Raw genomic sequence first — 21,647 nt, forward strand, 5'->3', positions numbered from 1 at the left:
ACATCCAGGACAACAATGTGTTCGTGTTGCACTGCCGTACGACTGTGAGAGCCTTCACATAACATGTATTTGGCAAATGTCATATAAATTACCAAGGGAAGGATTGAGGAAGATGATTTGGCATTTCACCAGACACTTGAGTCCTTCACTTGCAGCATTTGTTAGCTAGAATAAGTCGTTTGACTATGTGGTGTGATGTAGCGATAAGGTAAATGGAATGATTAGAGACAGAGCTGGATGACCCCCTGTGACCCCCCTGTGACCCCCCAATGCCAACGCCGATGTCAGTCTCTCTTCTTCCTCAGTACAGACTGGTCTTCTTCATGATGCGAAGGAATTCCTGCTGGTTCACTTCCCCGTCCCCGTCCCTGTCCGCCTCCTCGATCATCTCCTGGAGAGGGAGAGGATTAGAGAGGGAATAAAGATGGGCCAATGACAAGAAAGACAATTAAGGAATGGAATAAAGACAGGCCAATGACAGGAGAGAGAATTAGAGAGGGAATAAAGACGGGCCAATGACAAGAGAGAGAATTAGAGAGGGAATAAAGACAGGCCAATGACAGGAGAGAGGATTAGAGAGGGAATAAAGATGGGCCAATGACAAGAAAGACAATTAAGGAATGGAATAAAGACAGGCCAATGACAGGAGAGAGAATTAGAGAGGGAATAAAGACGGGCCAATGACAAGAGAGAGAATTAGAGAGGGAATAAAGACAGGCCAATGACAGGAGAGAGGATTAGAGAGGGAATAAAGACGGGCCAATGACAAGAGAGAGAATTAGAGAGGGAATAAAGACAGGCCAATGACAAGAGAGAGAATTAGAGAGGGAATAAAGACAGGCCAATGACAGGAGAGAGGATTAGAGAGGGAATAAAGACAGGCCAATTACAGGAGAGATAATTAGAAAAGGAATAAAGACGGGCTAATGACAAAAGAGACAATTAAGGAATGGAATAAAGACAGGCCAATGACAGGAGAGATCATTGGAGAGGGAATAAAGACAGACCAATGACAAGAGAGACAATTAGAGAATGATATAAAAACAGGCCAATGACAGGAGAGATAATTCGAGAGGGAATAAAGACAAGCCAATGACAGGAGAGATAATTAGAGAGGGAATAAAGACAGGCCAATGACAGAAGAGAGAATTAGAGGGGGAATAAAGACAAGCCAATGACAGGAGAGATAATTAGAGAGGGAATAAAGACAGGCCAATGACAGAAGAGAGAATTAGAGAGGGAATAAAGACAAGCCAATGACAGGAGAGAGAATTAGAGAGGGAATAAAGACAAGCCAATGACAGGAGAGAGAATTAGAGAGGGAATAAAGACAAGCCAATGACAGGAGAGAGAATTAGAGAGGAAATAAAGACAGGCCAATGACAGGAGAGAGAATTAGAGAGGGAATACAGGCCAGGCGAGAACAAAAAAGAGAAGGCTACCCAAAGGGATATCAGAGTATTATAGGGTGGACACATTTTCTTGAGGGTGTGTACATGCCTGTGTGCCTATAGTCCCTTACCTGCAGCTCCTCGTCAGTGAGATTCTCTCCGAGCTCCTTGGCCACTCTCTTCAGGTTCCTGAATGAGATCTTCCCTGTCTCATCATCATCAAACAGGCGGAACGCTTTGAGGATCTCCTCTTTGGAGTCCTTCTCCACCTGAATCAGGGGCGAAAGGGAACAAATCCAGAAAAGTTACCAACATAATACTGTCACAGTGAAACAGCAATAAATACATCCAGGTCGGTGAGGTAGCAAGACGGAAAAGTCATTTTTCACTTCACAAGCTTTCGGTGAGCACCCTTACTGTGGACGCTGATTCTACAAGAAGCGGAAGCATGCACACATCGCAAAGCCAACCATTTGATATCTACCATTTTCTGTGTCATGATGGCGAGGAAGTCGGCGAAGGAGATCTTCCCCGTGTTGTCCTTGTCCACCTCACTGATCATCTTCTTAATCTCCTCTTTCTTTGGCTCGAACCCCAGGGCTCTCATTGCCACCTGGCACAATAACAGAGATGGACAGATGGACGTTGAGAGACGTTTGTAAGTTTACAGTTCAAAAAGCTAAGAAAGGGATTAAAAGGAGATGTATTTATATTGTTGGGGACGGGGTTAACTTGAGGAACAATGCTGGTATAAATATAACAATGAGTAATTTGCTTTTGGTTTAAAAAAATCTTTTTAATAAAAGGTTTGTATAGCTATTTTTTAAGGTTACAAATGTGACTGCTATTAGCATAATGTTTTAAAGGTATAACCCGTAATGCTATCAAACAGCGACCTCTAGGGGGTGAGGCTGGGTAGCGCAGTGGACTAAGCACTCGCCTACCACCGCAGAGACTCTGGGATCGAATCCAGCTGTCAGCGGTACCTCCGGGTTGGTCAGTTGTCCTTACTAACACAATTGGCAGTGTTAGCGGGTGGGAAGCCGGTGGGGTATGTGTCCTGGTCGTTGTAAACTGCGACTCCTACTGGTCGGTCGGGGTGCCTGTTCAGCAGGGAGGGGATCTGGGGGGAAATAGCGTATACCTCCGCACGCGTTACGTTCCCCCAGTGAAACTCCTCGCTGTCAGGTGAAAAGAAGCGGCTGGCGACTCCACATGTATCGGAGGAGGCATGTGGTAGTTCCACACCCTCCCTAGGCCGACAGTGGGGCAATGCGCACAACGACCAGGAAGGGAATTGGCATAACGACTAAATTGGGATGGGTGAAAAATACAGAAAGCCCCCCCCCCCCCAAAAGCGACCTCTAGACAAAAGAGCCCCACTTGGTATTGTGCTTTGTTTCCTTTTTGTTTTGGTTTGACGTGTGGGTTGGAGTTCAGTAACTTATTATGCTGTGGATTTGACCAGACCTCTCTTGGTAGAGCCTCAGGTAACCCCTCCCCTTTCCCCTCCTCAGGTAACCACTCCCCTTTCCCTGCCTCAGGTAACCCCTCCCCTTTCCCTGCCTCAGGTAACCCCTCCCCTTTCCCCGCTCTACCATGTTGTCATCCTTTGCCTAGAGGTTGCCATTTGTCCACGTCACAATACTCTACCTTTAAGGCAAATTTTCATTATGTACGAGTTTGAAATTAAATGATATATATTATGTATTATGATTAGAACTCTGAATAGTGACAGCGACTCGGGCGGTAGAGCAGTCGTCTGGTAATCCGGAGGTTCCCGGTTCGATTCCCGCTCCTCCCGGGGGCAGCGTGTCGAAGTGTCCTTGAGCAAGACACTTAACCCCTAATTGCTCCTGATGAGCAGGTTGGCACCTTTGCCTCCGCCGTCGGTGGTGTGGGTGAATGTGTGAGCGAGTGGGTAAATTGTGAGGAACAAATTGTAAAGCGCTCTGGATAAAAGCGCTATATAAATGCACCCTTTACCATTTTACTATTAGTACTATGAATACATTTTATTCCACAAAGAATCGACCACGATTCAACCACAAAATCGGAAATTGGCATAGAATGTGAACATGTGTGTATCGGTTGCACCCCTGGCCTGACCTTCAGCTCCTTCACGTCAATGTGTCCAGAGCCGTCGGTGTCAAACAGCTCAAAGGCCTCCCTGATCTCCTGCCTCAGCTCCTCGCTCAGCTCCGGCTTAGGGGTGCTCTTCTTCCGCGGAGGTGGGACTGGGCCCTGCAAGGATGGCCTCTTTGCATTGGTCGCCTAGAGAAGACGGGGCACGGGAATGATAAAAAAAGGCCCAATCTGGGATCCAAACATAAGCGAATGGGTAGGCCCCGCCGATTTTATTTATTTACTATTTTGTTTGGACAAAACTCTATACCCAAATCTTTAGCAATCCCCTCCAGATGTATTTTAATCCCTTGAAAAGGTCTATATTGAATAACAATTTGTATGAATGGCTTAGCGGCAGTGGTGCAGTGCTGGGCAACCGCGGTCAAACGGCGTTTGGGCTTCGAAGTGCGCGCATCCTATTATTATGCAAAGTCTAGGTGATAAGTGCCTAGACTTTGCATAATAATAGGATGCCGTTTGGCCTCCGCCCATATTACGACTGCACCCCTGCTTAGCGGCATCTCCACACCTTTATTCTCATTGAGAATGCAATAATCTATGAATATGCAAATTGGCAACAAGCACCCATTGATATTAGATTAGATTAGATTCAAATGTATTGTCATTATACAGCACAAGTATTACAATGAAAAGAAGTTTGGCATCCAACCAGAGTGCAAATGCTTGTGCACAGCTTGTGACTGCAACTTGTTCCTGTTTGCGGACGACTCAGCCCTGCTGGTCTCTGACAAGAACAAGTTACAGGTTGAAAAAACCCTCAGCTCTGAACTAGGCAGAATCTGCATATGGCTCGCTGATAACAAACTATCATTACACATGGGCAAAACAGAGTCCATTCTCTTCGGTTCAAATAACAAACTCAGCAAGACCGACGGCTTCTCAGTTACAGTGGGTGACAATATTGTCACAAGGAAAGATGAAATTACCTACCTGGGTTCCATCCTAGAGGCTAATCTCTCCTGTGACAAAATGGCATCCAATGTAATAAAAAAAGTCAACCAACGAACTCGATTCTTGTACCGGATCTCCTCTCTGGTAAACAAGAATACCCTGAAGACTCTGGCAGGAGCACTCATTCAGGGGTACTACGACTATGCTTGCACCTCATGGTACCAAAGCACCTCAAAGGCGCTAAAAACAAAATTACAAACATCTCAAAACAAACTGGTCAGACTACTGCTTGACCTTACTCCTAGAACCCACCTCACCCCTGCCCACTTTGACAACCTAGGATGGCTTAGAGTAGATGACAGAGTACAGCAACTTGCAATGGGCCTGGTCTACAAGATACACTACACGACCAAGGTACCCATGTACATGGCAAAATACTTCCCAAAGGTCAGTGAATACCACGATCACAACACCAGAGGGAGCTCCACAAATCATGTTAAACCCAGATTCGGCTCAAATAAGGGACTAAACACGTTTCGCAATTATGCCACATCAATGTGGAACGCCCTACCCAAAGCTGTAAAGGAATGTGGATCACTACCCACTTTCAAAACCTCTCTCAAGAGACACCTACGGGAGACTGCAATGCAACACTGGCCCCTGTAAATATCCTAACCCAACCCCCTCCAATGTACAGTCATTTACCTAGTATGGTCTTGTCAATAGTCCAATGTACAATTTTGTTTGTTTGTACAGAGTCCCCCCCCCCCCCCCCTCAATGTACAGTTTTGCTTGTTTATACAATGTGCCCCCCCCCCCCCCCACCCACCTCCAATGTAAATTACCCAGTATGGTTGTCAATATCCCAGTGTACCCAACCCCCCCCACCCAACCTCCTCCAATGTACAGTTTCTACGTCAAATGTATATACTCCCTTTTCTTGACTCCTTCTGTATCACAAACAGTACTGTATTTGCAAATCTGGTATGTCATAAATGTATAGATGTAGCAGTACTGACTATCTGTATGTCATGTATGTCATATATGTCCTGATGAATTGAAAATGGGGGACCCTGGTGTAAACAAGACGAAAGTCTTTCTCTGGTCTGCATCCCCTTAACAATTGTGTGTATTGAGCTGTACTGTATTGTACCCATTCTGCAATCTGTTAATAAAGTTTTCAATCAATCAATCAATCAATCAAACAGTAAAGTGCAACAGCAATATACAATGTACAGGTGATTAAACTGGGTACAAAATATACAAATGAGTACTACTGAGTGTAGTAGTAGTGAGTGTAGTGCTAATCAGATGTATGTACAGAGTTGTAATATAATACGTACAGTGATACAGGTGTAAAGACAGTATGGTAGTGTGTGTCATGCACCTCCAAGCCTCCAGGCTTCCCGTCTTCTATAACCCTAGCCCCTTTCATGACTGTGATGCAAGCCCTGCTTGAATACTCAGTCACTGGTTCCCACGTTACTAGCCATGTTAATGTGCACCTCAAGCACTGCTTAAAAGCGAGCGGTGGGTCCAAAATATATCACATAGACATTTCAAAGGTACTCACCGCTGCATTAGGGTTTCACACACACACGCGGCGGAGTTTGAAAGCTTGGCGTTGCTAATAAACATTTAAAATCATTTTTATAAACTGGTCAACACTGAATTATTTCCGGCGTTGGGTGCACCAGGCAGCCAAATACGGAAATACAGACGTTTTGAGTACCTTTGAAATGTCTATGTGATATATTTTGGACCCACCGCTCGCTTTTAAGCAGTGCTTGAGGTGCACATTAACATGGCTAGTAGCGTGGGAACCAGTGACTGCGTATTCAAGCAGGGCTTGCATCGCAGTCATGAAAGGGGCTACTATAACCCTTGGTTTCTCTCACTCTATCCCGACCGCGTCTATATTAAAGCCAGCCCAAGAGTGCTTCCTAGCTAATCTCTCTCTCTCTCTCTCCTAAGTGCAGGAAGGGGCGCAGGTGTGTGAAGACCAGAGGAGCAGCTGATTGACATCTACCACCGGCTGACTGCTCTTCCTATTTAGACCTGGGTCAGATGTCATGAGGCTGCCAGATCGTAGTTTCTTATTTACCAGTCAGTATCCCCTTGCTGCAGTCTCATGTCAGTCCTTGTTCATTTGCTTTACCTAACTTGTCCTGTCCTCCTTGGCTCACAGTCCTCTACCTACCTGGCTCCACACCCTGCTCCCGTGTCCTGGATCCCTGTGTAGGACCGTCGCCTGCCTGACTACGCTTCTCCGTGTTAATCCCCTGGACTGTCTGAGAACCCGCTCCCGGCTACGACCCCCCCCCTTATCTGACTACCCTGCTACTCGCCTACTACTCCCTGGACTGTCTGGGAACCTAGCCCCGGTCATGATCCCCTGCTTGTCGGACTACCTGTCTGTGCACCAACTCCCTGGACTGTCTAAGGACCTGGTTACCATTATTCTTCCTTTTCCAAATGTATTATTTGGGTTTTCTCTGATTCAACATTGTCTCTGCCTGTTTGTGTCTGCATCTGCGGGTTCTGGCTTTAGTTCAAACGTTACAGGTATAGAAGTCATACTGGCCAGCACCGTAACTAGTAAGAGTAGGATATGTACAGATATAGATATAGTATCTAGAGATATGGAAAATTACTGTATATTTCTTGTATATCTTGTATGTCATAAATGTCTCGATGTAACAGTACTATATATCTGTATTATGTCGTGTATGTCATAAATGTTATGAATTGAAAATGGGGGACCCTGATGTAAACAAGACGAAAGTCTTTCTCTGGTCTGCATCCCCTTAACAATTGTGTGTATTGAGCCGTACTGTATTGTACCCATTCTGCAATCTGTTAATACATTTGTCAATCAATAAAAAACTGTGTGCAGGTAAGTACAGACAGGTGTGGATAGATATATATGCAGTGAGAATAAATCAATATATATATATATATGGTATATACAGAATTATTGTACATGCTATCATACAGAGCTATGGGTTATATGCAGGTGTAGTAAGTATATAGAGGGGTTATATGCAGATATATTCAGACAAATATGGATATATTGTCAAAATATAAATGTAAATATGCTGTATACAGCACTGTTGTTGTACATATGCAATATTCAACAAGACTTCCAAGTCGAATGCTTATTATTCTTTCAAGACATCACCCGCACCGTGATTGCGTATCGCTGCTGTCGGGACAAAACCTCATAACTCCATTTTTTGAATTTTTTTATTATTATATAAATCAACTCCGTAGATCATCCTCCATATGTGTGTGTGGGTTTTACAAAGTTTAAACAATGGGAAAGCATTAAACCGATCATCTGTCTAAACCTCCTAACTCTATTCACCCTCAAATCTGTGTTAGTTTTTTTCATCTGCTGAAAAGTTGGGTTTTTGGAGTTATGAGGTTTTGTCCCGACAGCAGCGGTATGCTAAATCTAAAGGCGTCAAGTTACAAATATTGGACAATGACATCACCATTAGTGACATCACACATGCAACTCAGATTTCAGGGAAGTAGAGAGAAGCTCTCCCCCTCCAGGGGAAGGACGTGGGAAAAGGTGCTCTGGTGAGGGTCTGCACAAATAATAATTTGTATCTCAAAGTCATGTTTCTAAAAGGGAAAAAAACATATTTCTGAGTGGAGGGGATCTTTAACAGGGTGCCCTTTTGAATGGATATCCTCACCCAATTTAAGTGGAGATGAATGATGATAAGCTAAAATGCAAAGAGCTAAAAACATGTAAGATGGTACTCTCTGTATGACAAGGCAGAGAGAGACAGTGGCTCAAGCCTGTCATGGAGGCAGTTGGTGGTGTTTGTTGAGGGTGTGTGTACTACGTGAGTGTAGCCCCATCTTCCACTCTGTATTTATCTGGAAATTAGACTGATAGGTGGGTGCTCTCTACCCAGAGAACGGCGGTATCTGACCACATATACCATACAGATGTAGCGTTTTAGCTGCTTATCTATTGACAAAAATATCACAATAAGACGTTACTTTTACTCCTTCAATCATCATGTCATATTTAACATCTTCACTCACCATTAGATGATATTATCAGGGTGGCAAAGGAGGATTTACTGGCCAGTCCAAGTCTGCGTGATTTCTTCTAGATCACAGCCTCCCTATATATATGATGGGAGGAGGAGATTATAAAACGGGGTTTCTTTGCATGTGTCGCTCGCAAGACTTATAAATAAATACGATTATAATAAAGCCAAATTGTCTTGCAATTTCTTTGACTCGTGCACAGCACAGAATAGCACCAAATAAAACGTTCCCAGTTTATTTTTATTTTTATAACGCGCACAGGTTTGTCAGTCCGCCTGCTGCGACCACACAGACAGAGCTATGTGCGTTTGTTTTAAGACCCCACGTCAGCTGACGAGCGCACCGCGACGCTCTAGGAGCCGGAGGGATACAAACAGGCACGCGAGATAGGGGAAATCAAAGACACCAGTCGGGCAAAAAAGATGATTGGTTCGCGATTGAAAATCACGGGATCAAAACAAAAACATATGAATAATAATAAGGACAAAATGGGTGATCATATTTTTTCTAAAATAGTAGAGGTAGGTGAAATGGGGACTGCGGTCAAGTGAGCCGTCTTTTGCTTTTGCGTGGTCAAGTGAGCCGCTCTTGTTTTTCGAGTGCGCGATTAGTTCCAGGTTTACGGTAATGCATTCAAACAACCCTGGGAGGCTGTTGTAATGAACCGACGTGACTTTTGAACACAGTCTCGCAAGTAGATCTTACAGAAATACTTAATATGACATTGAATGCGCATCGAATCAATAGGACGTTTAGTCTAATCAATAGGACGTTTCGTATGTGCAGTATTATTGAACATCGAATCAATAGGACGCGCAGTATATTCGATCACTAAACTAAAGCTACAGACAATTCCACAGAGGAACACTTCCGGTGAGGATTTCAAAGTAAAGGATGGCATGTGGTTCATTTCTATTATTTCATAAGTAGTTTATTACACTGCCATGTTTGTACTTAATACTTCTCAAGACTACTTGCACAAATAATATTAACTACTTTTACTGTGTACTTTGAGTAATTTGAGTTTCAAAGTCCTTTTTATAGAACAATGAGTATTTTCGACTAACTTTGATGTGGGATAAAAAAAAAGATTTTCCCATAAGCACTTTATGAAACTGCCATGGTTGTACTTAGTACCCCTTAGACTACTTGTACAAATTATATGAAATATTTTTACTGTGTACTTTTTGAGTAATTTCAGTTTCAAAGTCCCCAGAATCAGCATTTTCGACTAACTTTGATGTGGGATACAAAAAGATTTTCCCATAAGCACCTTATGAAACTGCCATGGTTGTACTTAGTACCTCTTAGACTACCTGTACAAATTATATGAAATATTTTTACTGTGTACTTTTTGAGTAATTTCAGTTTCAAAGTCCCCAGAATCAGCATTTTCGACTAACTTTGATGTGGGATAAAAAAAGATTTTCCCATAAGCACCTTATGAAACTGCCATGGTTGTACTTAGTACCTCTTAGACTACGTGTACAAATTATATGAAATATTTTTACTGTGTACTTTTTGAGTAATTTGAGTTTCAAAGTCCCCAGAATCAGCATTTTCGACTAACTTTGATGTGGGATAAAAAAAGATTTTCCCATAAGCACCTTATGAAACTGCCATGGTTGTACTTAGTACCTCTTAGACTACCTGTACAAATTATATGAAATATTTTTACTGTGTACTTTTTGAGTAATTTCAGTTTCAAAGTCCCCAGAATCAGCATTTTCGACTAACTTTGATGTGGGATAAAAAAAGATTTTCCCATAAGCACCTGATGAAACTGCCATGGTTGTACTTAGTACCTCTTAGACTACCTGTACAAATTATATGAAATATTTTTACTGTGTACTTTTTGAGTAATTTCAGTTTCAAAGTCCCCAGAATCAGCATTTTCGACTAACTTTGATGTGGGATAAAAAAAGATTTTCCCATAAGCACCTTATGAAACTGCCATGGTTGTACTTAGTACCTCTTAGACTACCTGTACAAATTATATGAAATATTTTTACTGTGTACTTTTTGAGTAATTTCAGTTTCAAAGTCCCCAGAATCAGCATTTTCGACTAACTTTGATGTGGGATAAAAAAAAGATTTTCCCATAAGCACCTTATGAAACTGCCATGGTTGTACTTAGTACCTCTTAGACTGCGTGTACAAATTATATGAAATATTTTTACTGTGTACTTTTTGAGTAATTTGAGTTTCAAAGTCCCCAGAATCAGCATTTTCGACTAACTTTGATGTGGGATAAAAAAAGATTTTCCCATAAGCACCTTATGAAACTGCCATGGTTGTACTTAGTACCTCTTAGACTACCTGTACAAATTATATGAAATATTTTTACTGTGTACTTTTTGAGTAATTTGAGTTTCAAAGTCCTCAGAATCAGCATTTTCGACTAACTTTGATGTTGGATAAAAACAATTCTTCCCATAAGCACTTTATGAAACTGCCATGGTTGTACTTAGTACCTCTTAGACTACCTGTACAAATTATATGAAATATTTTTACTGTGTACTTTTTGAGTAATTTCAGTTTCAAAGTCCCCAGAATCAGCATTTTCGACTAACTTTGATGTGGGATAAAAAAAGATTTTCCCATAAGCACCTGATGAAACTGCCATGGTTGTACTTAGTACCTCTTAGACTACCTGTACAAATTATATGAAATATTTTTACTGTGTACTTTTTGAGTAATTTCAGTTTCAAAGTCCCCAGAATCAGCATTTTCGACTAACTTTGATGTGGGATAAAAAAAGATTTTCCCATAAGCACCTTATGAAACTGCCATGGTTGTACTTAGTACCTCTTAGACTGCGTGTACAAATTATATGAAATATTTTTACTGTGTACTTTTTGAGTAATTTGAGTTTCAAAGTCCCCAGAATCAGCATTTTCGACTAACTTTGATGTGGGATAAAAAAAGATTTTCCCATAAGCACCTTATGAAACTGCCATGGTTGTACTTAGTACCTCTTAGACTACCTGTACAAATTATATGAAATATTTTTACTGTGTACTTTTTGAGTAATTTGAGTTTCAAAGTCCTCAGAATCAGCATTTTCGACTAACTTTGATGTTGGATAAAAACAATTCTTCCCATAAGCACTTTATGAAACTGCCATGGTTGTACTTAGTACCTCTTAGACTACCTGTACAAATTATATGAAATATTTTTACTGTGTACTTTTTGAGTAATTTCAGTTTCAAAGTCCCCAGAATCAGCATTTTCGACTAACTTTGATGTGGGATAAAAAAAGATTTTCCCATAAGCACCTGATGAAACTGCCATGGTTGTACTTAGTACCTCTTAGACTACCTGTACAAATTATATGAAATATTTTTACTGTGTACTTTTTGAGTAATTTCAGTTTCAAAGTCCCCAGAATCAGCATTTTCGACTAACTTTGATGTGGGATAAAAAAAGATTTTCCCATAAGCACCTTATGAAACTGCCATGGTTGTACTTAGTACCTCTTAGACTACCTGTACAAATTATATGAAATATTTTTACTGTGTACTTTTTGAGTAATTTCAGTTTCAAAGTCCCCAGAATCAGCATTTTCGACTAACTTTGATGTGGGATAAAAAAAGATTTTCCCATAAGCACCTTATGAAACTGCCATGGTTGTACTTAGTACCTCTTAGACTACTTGTACAAATTATATGAAATATTTTTACTGTGTACTTTTTGAGTAATTTCAGTTTTAAAGTCCCCAGAATCAGCATTTTCGACTAACTTTGATGTGGGATAAAAAAAGATTTTCCCATAAGCACCTTATGAAACTGCCATGGTTGTACTTAGTACCTCTTAGACTACTTGTACAAATTATATGAAATATTTTTACTGTGTACTTTTTGAGTAATTTGAGTTTCAAAGTCCCCAGAATCAGCATTTTCGACTAACTTTGATGTGGGATAAAAAAAGATTTCCCCATAAGCACCTTATGAAACTGCCATGGTTGTACTTAGTACCTCTTAGACTACCTGTACAAATTATATGAAATATTTTTACTGTGTACTTTTTGAGTAATTTCAGTTTCAAAGTCCCCAGAATCAGCATTTTCGACTAACTTTGATGTGGGATAAAAAAAGATTTTCCCATAAGCACCTTATGAAACTGCCATGGTTGTACTTAGTACCTCTTAGACTACGTGTACAAATTATATGAAATATTTTTACTGTGTACTTTTTGAGTAATTTGAGTTTCAAAGTCCTCAGAATCAGCATTTTCGACTAACTTTGATGTTGGATAAAAACAATTCTTCCCATAAGCACTTTATGAAACTGCCATGGTTGTACTTAGTACCTCTTAGACTACCTGTACAAATTATATGAAATATTTTTACTGTGTACTTTTTGAGTAATTTCAGTTTCAAAGTCCCCAGAATCAGCATTTTCGACTAACTTTGATGTGGGATAAAAAAAGATTTTCCCATAAGCACCTTATGAAACTGCCATGGTTGTACTTAGTACCTCTTAGACTACCTGTACAAATTATATGAAATATTTTTACTGTGTACTTTTTGAGTAATTTCAGTTTCAAAGTCCCCAGAATCAGCATTTTCGACTAACTTTGATGTGGGATAAAAAAAGATTTTCCCATAAGCACCTTATGAAACTGCCATGGTTGTACTTAGTACCTCTTAGACTACGTGTACAAATTATATGAAATATTCTTACTGTGTACTTTTTGAGTAATTTGAGTTTCAAAGTCCCCAGAATCAGCATTTTCGACTAACTTTGATGTGGGATAAAAAAAGATTTTCCCATAAGCACCTTATGAAACTGCCATGGTTGTACTTAGTACCTCTTAGACTACCTGTACAAATTATATGAAATATTTTTACTGTGTACTTTTTGAGTAATTTGAGTTTCAAAGTCCCCAGAATCAGCATTTTCGACTAACTTTGATGTGGGATAAAAAAAGATTTTCCTATAAGCACCTTATGAAACTGCCATGGTTGTACTTAGTACCTCTTAGACTACCTGTACAAATTATATGAAATATTTTTACTGTGTACTTTTTGAGTAATTTCAGTTTCAAAGTCCCCAGAATCAGCATTTTCGACTAACTTTGATGTGGGATAAAAAAAGATTTTCCCATAAGCACCTTATGAAACTGCCATGGTTGTACTTAGTACCTCTTAGACTACGTGTACAAATTATATGAAATATTTTTACTGTGTACTTTTTGAGTAATTTGAGTTTCAAAGTCCCCAGAATCAGCATTTTCGACTAACTTTGATGTGGGATAAAAAAAGATTTTCCCATAAGCACCTTATGAAACTGCCATGGTTGTACTTAGTACCTCTTAGACTACCTGTACAAATTATATGAAATATTTTTACTGTGTACTTTTTGAGTAATTTGAGTTTCAAAGTCCTCAGAATCAGCATTTTCGACTAACTTTGATGTTGGATAAAAACAATTCTTCCCATAAGCACTTTATGAAACTGCCATGGTTGTACTTAGTACCTCTTAGACTACCTGTACAAATTATATGAAATATTTTTACTGTGTACTTTTTGAGTAATTTCAGTTTCAAAGTCCCCAGAATCAGCATTTTCGACTAACTTTGATGTGGGATAAAAAAAGATTTTCCCATAAGCACCTTATGAAACTGCCATGGTTGTACTTAGTACCTCTTAGACTACCTGTACAAATTATATGAAATATTTTTACTGTGTACTTTTTGAGTAATTTGAGATTCAAAGTCCCCAGAATCAGCATTTTCGACTAACTTTGATGTGGGATAAAAAAAGATTTTCACATAAGCACCTTATGAAACTGCCATGGTTGTACTTAGTACCTCTTAGACTACGTGTACAAATTATATGAAATATTTTTACTGTGTACTTTTTGAGTAATTTGAGTTTCAAAGTCCCCAGAATCAGCATTTTCGACTAACTTTGATGTGGGATAAAAAAAGATTTTCCCATAAGCACCTTATGAAACTGCCATGGTTGTACTTAGTACCTCTAGTACCTGATTCTGGGGACTTTGAAACTCAAATTACTCAAAAAGTACACAGTAAAAATATTTCATATAATTTGTACACGTAGTCTAAGAGGTACTAAGTACAACCATGGCAGTTTCATAAGGTGCTTATGGGAAAATCTTTTTTTATCCCACATCAAAGTTAGTCGAAAATGCTGATTCTGGGGACTTTGAAACTGAAATTACTCAAAAAGTACACAGTAAAAATATTTCATATAATTTGTACAGGTAGTCTAAGAGGTACTAAGTACAACCATGGCAGTTTCATAAGGTGCTTATGGGAAAATCTTTTTTTATCCCACATCAAAGTTAGTCGAAAATGCTGATTCTGGGGACTTTGAAACTCAAATTACTCAAAAAGTACACAGTAAAAATATTTCATATAATTTGTACAGGTAGTCTAAGAGGTACTAAGTACAACCATGGCAGTTTCATAAAGTGCTTATGGGAAGAATTGTTTTTATCCAACATCAAAGTTAGTCGAAAATGCTGATTCTGAGGACTTTGAAACTCAAATTACTCAAAAAGTACACAGTAAAAATATTTCATATAATTTGTACAGGTAGTCTAAGAGGTACTAAGTACAACCATGGCAGTTTCATAAGGTGCTTATGGGAAAATCTTTTTTTATCCCACATCAAAGTTAGTCGAAAATGCTGATTCTGGGGACTTTGAAACTGAAATTACTCAAAAAGTACACAGTAAAAATATTTCATATAATTTGTACAGGTAGTCTAAGAGGTACTAAGTACAACCATGGCAGTTTCATAAGGTGCTTATGGGAAAATCTTTTTTTATCCCACATCAAAGTTAGTCGAAAATGCTGATTCTGGGGACTTTGAAACTCAAATTACTCAAAAAGTACACAGTAAAAATATTTCATATAATTTGTACACGTAGACTAAGAGGTACTAAGTACAACCATGGCAGTTTCATAAGGTGCTTATGGGAAAATCTTTTTTTATCCCACATCAAAGTTAGTCGAAAATGCTGATTCTGGGGACTTTGAAACTGAAATTACTCAAAAAGTACACAGTAAAAATATTTCATATAATTTGTACAGGTAGTCTAAGAGGTACTAAGTACAACCATGGCAGTTTCATAAGGTGCTTATGGGAAAATCTTTTTTTATCCCACATCAAAGTTAGTCGAAAATGCTGATTCTGGGGACTTTGAAACTGAAATTACTCAAAAAGTACACAGTAAAAATATTTCATATAATTTGTACAGGTAGTCTAAGAGGTACTAAGTACAACCATGGCAGTTTCATAAGGTGCTTATGGGAAAATCTTTTTTTATCCCACATCAAAGTTAGTCGAAAATGCTGATTCTGGGGACTTTGAAACTGAAATTACTCAAAAAGTACACAGTAAAAATATTTCATATAATTTGTACAGGTAGTCTAAGAGGTACTAAGTACAACCATGGCAGTTTCATCAGGTGCTTATGGGAAAATCTTTTTTTATCCCACATCAAAGTTAGTCGAAAATGCTGATTCTGGGGACTTTGAAACTCAAATTACTCAAAAAGTACACAGTAAAAATATTTCATATAATTTGTACACGCAGTCTAAGAGGTACTAAGTACAACCATGGCAGTTTCATAAGGTGCTTATGGGAAAATCTTTTTTTATCCCACATCAAAGTTAGTCGAAAATGCTGATTCTGGGGACTTTGAAACTGAAATTACTCAAAAAGTACACAGTAAAAATATTTCATATAATTTGTACAGGTAGTCTAAGAGGTACTAAGTACAACCATGGCAGTTTCATCAGGTGCTTATGGGAAAATCTTTTTTTATCCCACATCAAAGTTAGTCGAAAATGCTGATTCTGGGGACTTTGAAACTGAAATTACTCAAAAAGTACACAGTAAAAATATTTCATATAATTTGTACAGGTAGTCTAAGAGGTACTAAGTACAACCATGGCAGTTTCATAAAGTGCTTATGGGAAGAATTGTTTTTATCCAACATCAAAGTTAGTCGAAAATGCTGATTCTGAGGACTTTGAAACTCAAATTACTCAAAAAGTACACAGTAAAAATATTTCATATAATTTGTACAGGTAGTCTAAGAGGTACTAAGTACAACCATGGCAGTTTCATAAGGTGCTTATGGGAAAATCTTTTTTTATCCCACATCAAAGTTAGTCGAAAATGCTGATTCTGGGGACTTTGAAACTGAAATTACTCAAAAAGTACACAGTAAAAATATTTCATATAATTTGTACAGGTAGTCTAAGAGGTACTAAGTACAACCATGGCAGTTTCATAAGGTGCTTATGGGAAAATCTTTTTTTATCCCACATCAAAGTTAGTCGAAAATGCTGATTCTGGGGACTTTGAAACTGAAATTACTCAAAAAGTACACAGTAAAAATATTTCATATAATTTGTACAGGTAGTCTAAGAGGTACTAAGTACAACCATGGCAGTTTCATCAGGTGCTTATGGGAAAATCTTTTTTTATCCCACATCAAAGTTAGTCGAAAATGCTGATTCTGGGGACTTTGAAACTGAAATTACTCAAAAAGTACACAGTAAAAATATTTCATATAATTTGTACAGGTAGTCTAAGAGGTACTAAGTACAACCATGGCAGTTTCATAAGGTGCTTATGGGAAAATCTTTTTTTATCCCACATCAAAGTTAGTCGAAAATGCTGATTCTGGGGACTTTGAAACTGAAATTACTCAAAAAGTACACAGTAAAAATATTTCATATAATTTGTACAGGTAGTCTAAGAGGTACTAAGTACAACCATGGCAGTTTCATCAAGTGCTTATGGGAAAATCTTTTTTTATCCCACATCAAAGTTAGTCGAAAATGCTGATTCTGGGGACTTTGAAACTCAAATTACTCAAAAAGTACACAGTAAAAATATTTCATATAATTTGTACACGTAGTCTAAGAGGTACTAAGTACAACCATGGCAGTTTCATAAGGTGCTTATGGGAAAATCTTTTTTTATCCCACATCAAAGTTAGTCGAAAATGCTGATTCTGGGGACTTTGAAACTCAAATTACTCAAAAAGTACACAGTAAAAATATTTCATATAATTTGTACAGGTAGTCTAAGAGGTACTAAGTACAACCATGGCAGTTTCATAAGGTGCTTATGGGAAAATCTTTTTTTATCCCACATCAAAGTTAGTCGAAAATGCTGATTCTGGGGACTTTGAAACTGAAATTACTCAAAAAGTACACAGTAAAAATATTTCATATAATTTGTACAGGTAGTCTAAGAGGTACTAAGTACAACCATGGCAGTTTCATCAAGTGCTTATGGGAAAATCTTTTTTTATCCCACATCAAAGTTAGTCGAAAATGCTGATTCTGGGGACTTTGAAACTCAAATTACTCAAAAAGTACACAGTAAAAATATTTCATATAATTTGTACACGTAGTCTAAGAGGTACTAAGTACAACCATGGCAGTTTCATAAGGTGCTTATGGGAAAATCTTTTTTTATCCCACATCAAAGTTAGTCGAAAATGCTGATTCTGGGGACTTTGAAACTCAAATTACTCAAAAAGTACACAGTAAAAATATTTCATATAATTTGTACAGGTAGTCTAAGAGGTACTAAGTACAACCATGGCAGTTTCATAAAGTGCTTATGGGAAAATCTTTTTTTATCCCACATCAAAGTTAGTCGAAAATGCTGATTCTGAGGACTTTAAAACTGAAATTACTCAAAAAGTACACAGTAAAAATATTTCATATAATTTGTACAAGTAGTCTAAGAGGTACTAAGTACAACCATGGCAGTTTCATAAAGTGCTTATGGGAAAATCTTTTTTTATCCCACATCAAAGTTAGTCGAAAATGCTGATTCTGGGGACTTTGAAACTCAAATTACTCAAAAAGTACACAGTAAAAATATTTCATATAATTTGTACACGTAGTCTAAGAGGTACTAAGTACAACCATGGCAGTTTCATAAGGTGCTTATGGGAAAATCTTTTTTTATCCCACATCAAAGTTAGTCGAAAATGCTGATTCTGGGGACTTTGAAACTCAAATTACTCAAAAAGTACACAGTAAAAATATTTCATATAATTTGTACAGGTAGTCTAAGAGGTACTAAGTACAACCATGGCAGTTTCATAAAGTGCTTATGGGAAGAATTGTTTTTATCCAACATCAAAGTTAGTCGAAAATGCTGATTCTGAGGACTTTAAAACTGAAATTACTCAAAAAGTACACAGTAAAAATATTTCATATAATTTGTACAAGTAGTCTAAGAGGTACTAAGTACAACCATGGCAGTTTCATAAAGTGCTTATGGGAAAATCTTTTTTTATCCCACATCAAAGTTAGTCGAAAATGCTGATTCTGGGGACTTTAAAACTGAAATTACTCAAAAAGTACACAGTAAAAATATTTCATATAATTTGTACAGGTAGTCTAAGAGGTACTAAGTACAACCATGGCAGTTTCATAAAGTGCTTATGGGAAGAATTGTTTTTATCCAACATCAAAGTTAGTCGAAAATGCTGATTCTGAGGACTTTAAAACTGAAATTACTCAAAAAGTACACAGTAAAAATATTTCATATAATTTGTACAAGTAGTCTAAGAGGTACTAAGTACAACCATGGAAGTTTCATAAAGTGCTTATGGGAAAATCTTTTTTTATACCACATCAAAGTTAGTCGAAAATGCTGATTCTGAGGACTTTGAAACTCAAATTACTCAAAAAGTACACAGTAAAAATATTTCATATAATTTGTACAAGTAGTCTAAGAGGTACTAAGTACAACCATGGCAGTTTCATAAAGTGCTTATGGGAAAATCTTTTTTTATCCCACATCAAAGTTAGTCGAAAATACTCATTGTTCTATAAAAAGGACTTTGAAACTCAAATTACTCAAAGTACACAGTAAAAGTAGTTAATATTATTTGTGCAAGTAGTCTTGAGAAGTATTAAGTACAAACATGGCAGTGTAATAAACTACTTATGAAATAATAGAAATGAACCACATGCCATCCTTTACTTTGAAATCCTCACCGGAAGTGTTCCTCTGTGGAATTGTCTGTAGCTTTAGTTTAGTGATCGAATATACTGCGCGTCCTATTGATTCGATGTTCAATAATACTGCACATACGAAACGTCCTATTGATTAGACTAAACGTCCTATTGATTCGATGCGCATTCAATGTCATATTAAGTATTTCTGTAAGATCTACTTGTGCTGGAAATGGTGCTGGAAATGGTAACAACAGATGAGGTACTCAATAAACTGAGCGCCCTCCAACCTAACAAGGCCACTGGCCATGACAACATCCCCTCCAAATTCCTCAGAGACTCAGCAGCCGCCATCACACCAATCATCACACACATAATAAACCTCTCCATAAAACAGGGACACGTCCCCAAGGACTTCAAAATTGCGAGGGTGACCCCTCTGCACAAAAAGGGCAGCAAATTAGACCCAGGCAACTACCGCCCTGTTTCTATTCTCACCTCCATCTCGAAAGTCATGGAAAAAATAGTCTACGAACAGGTCGAAAAGTACCTAGCGGAAAAAAATCTAATCTACGAATTCCAATCTGGCTTCAGAACATCCCACTCCACTGACACATGCCTTCTCTATTTGAATGACCACATCAAACAAGAGGTGGACGCAGGCAAATACTGCGGCATGGTCATGCTGGACCTACAAAAGGCCTTTGACACGGTCAATCACTCCATTCTGATTGACAAGCTAAAAGCAATTGGTTTTGATAGTCTATCAGTGAGCTGGATGCAATCCTACCTTGAGGGGAGGGAACAGATGGTGGAGGTAAACGGTACCCTATCCCCCCCCCTCACAGTGAGCTGTGGTGTTCCACAAGGAAGCATACTAGGACCGCTACTGTTCCTAATTTATGCAAATGACATGTCGTCAGCTTGTGACTGCAACTTGTTCCTGTTTGCGGACGACTCAGCCCTGCTGGTCTCTGACAAGAACAAGTTACAGGTTGAAAAAACCCTCAGCTCGGAACTAGGCAGAATCTGCATATGGCTCGCTGATAACAAACTATCATTACACATGGGCAAAACAGAGTCCATTCTCTTCGGTTCAAATAACAAACTCAGCAAGACCGACGGCTTCTCAGTTACAGTGGGTGACAATATTGTCACAAGGAAAGATGAAATTACCTACCTGGGGTCCATCCTAGAGGCTAATCTCTCCTGTGACAAAATGGCATCCAATGTAATAAAAAAAGTCAACCAACGAACTCGATTCTTGTACCGGATCTCCTCTCTGGTAAACAAGAACACCCTGAAGACTCTGGCAGGAGCACTCATTCAGGGGTACTACGACTATGCTTGCACCTCATGGTACCAAAGCACCTCAAAGGCGCTAAAAACAAAATTACAAACATCTCAAAACAAACTGGTCAGACTACTGCTTGACCTTACTCCTAGAACCCACCTCACCCCTGCCCACTTCGACAACCTAGGATGGCTTAGAGTAGACGACAGAGTACAACAACTTGCAATGGGCCTGGTCTACAAGATACACTACACGACCAAGGTACCCATGTACATGTCAAAATACTTCCCAAAGGTCAGTGAATACCACGATCACAACACCAGAGGGAGCTCCACAAATCATGTCAAACCCAGATTCGGCTCAAATAAGGGACTAAACACGTTTCGCAATTATGCCACATCAATGTGGAACGCCCTACCCAAAGCTGTAAAGGAATGTGGATCACTACCCACTTTCAAAACCTCTCTCAAGGGACACCTACGGGAGACTGCAATTCAACACTGGCCCCTGTAAATATCCTAACCCAATCATTCCAACCCCCTCCAATGTACAGTCATTTACCTAGTATGGTTTTGTCAATAGTTCAATGTACAATTGTGTTTGTTTGTACAGTGTCTCCTCCCCCCCCCCCCTCAATGTACAGTGTTACTTGTTTATACAGTGTGCCCCCCGCCCCCCCCCCCCCCCAACCACCTCCAATGTAAATTACCCAGTATGGTTGTCAATATCCCAATGTACCCAACCCCCCCCACCCAACCTCCAATGTACAGTTTCTACGTCAAATGTATATACTCCCTTTTCTTGACTCCTTCTGTATCACAAACAGTACTGTATTTGCAAATCTGGTATGTCATAAATGTATAGATGTAGCAGTACTG

General features: G+C 38.9%; 1 protein-coding gene across 1 annotated transcript; it reads right to left on the minus strand.

Moving 5' to 3' along the window:
- Positions 1-301: 301 nt before the first annotated feature.
- Positions 302-8,723, minus strand: cetn2 (centrin, EF-hand protein, 2; the record flags this gene model as incomplete). Its single annotated transcript, XM_084332295.1, has 5 exons — positions 8,496-8,723; positions 3,501-3,665; positions 1,876-2,004; positions 1,523-1,660; positions 302-391 (listed from the first exon to the last, which is right to left on the minus strand). The coding sequence occupies exons 1-5, from the start codon at positions 8,496-8,498 to the stop codon at positions 302-304; spliced, it is 525 nt and encodes a 174-aa protein (XP_084188421.1). The 5' UTR covers positions 8,499-8,723.
- Positions 8,724-21,647: the final 12,924 nt, after the last annotated feature.

The sequence above is a fragment of the Notolepis coatsorum genome (genome assembly GCF_963971535.1).
Source record: "Notolepis coatsorum genome assembly, chromosome: 16".
In the NCBI taxonomy this organism is placed as follows: Eukaryota; Metazoa; Chordata; class Actinopteri; order Aulopiformes; family Paralepididae; genus Notolepis; species Notolepis coatsorum.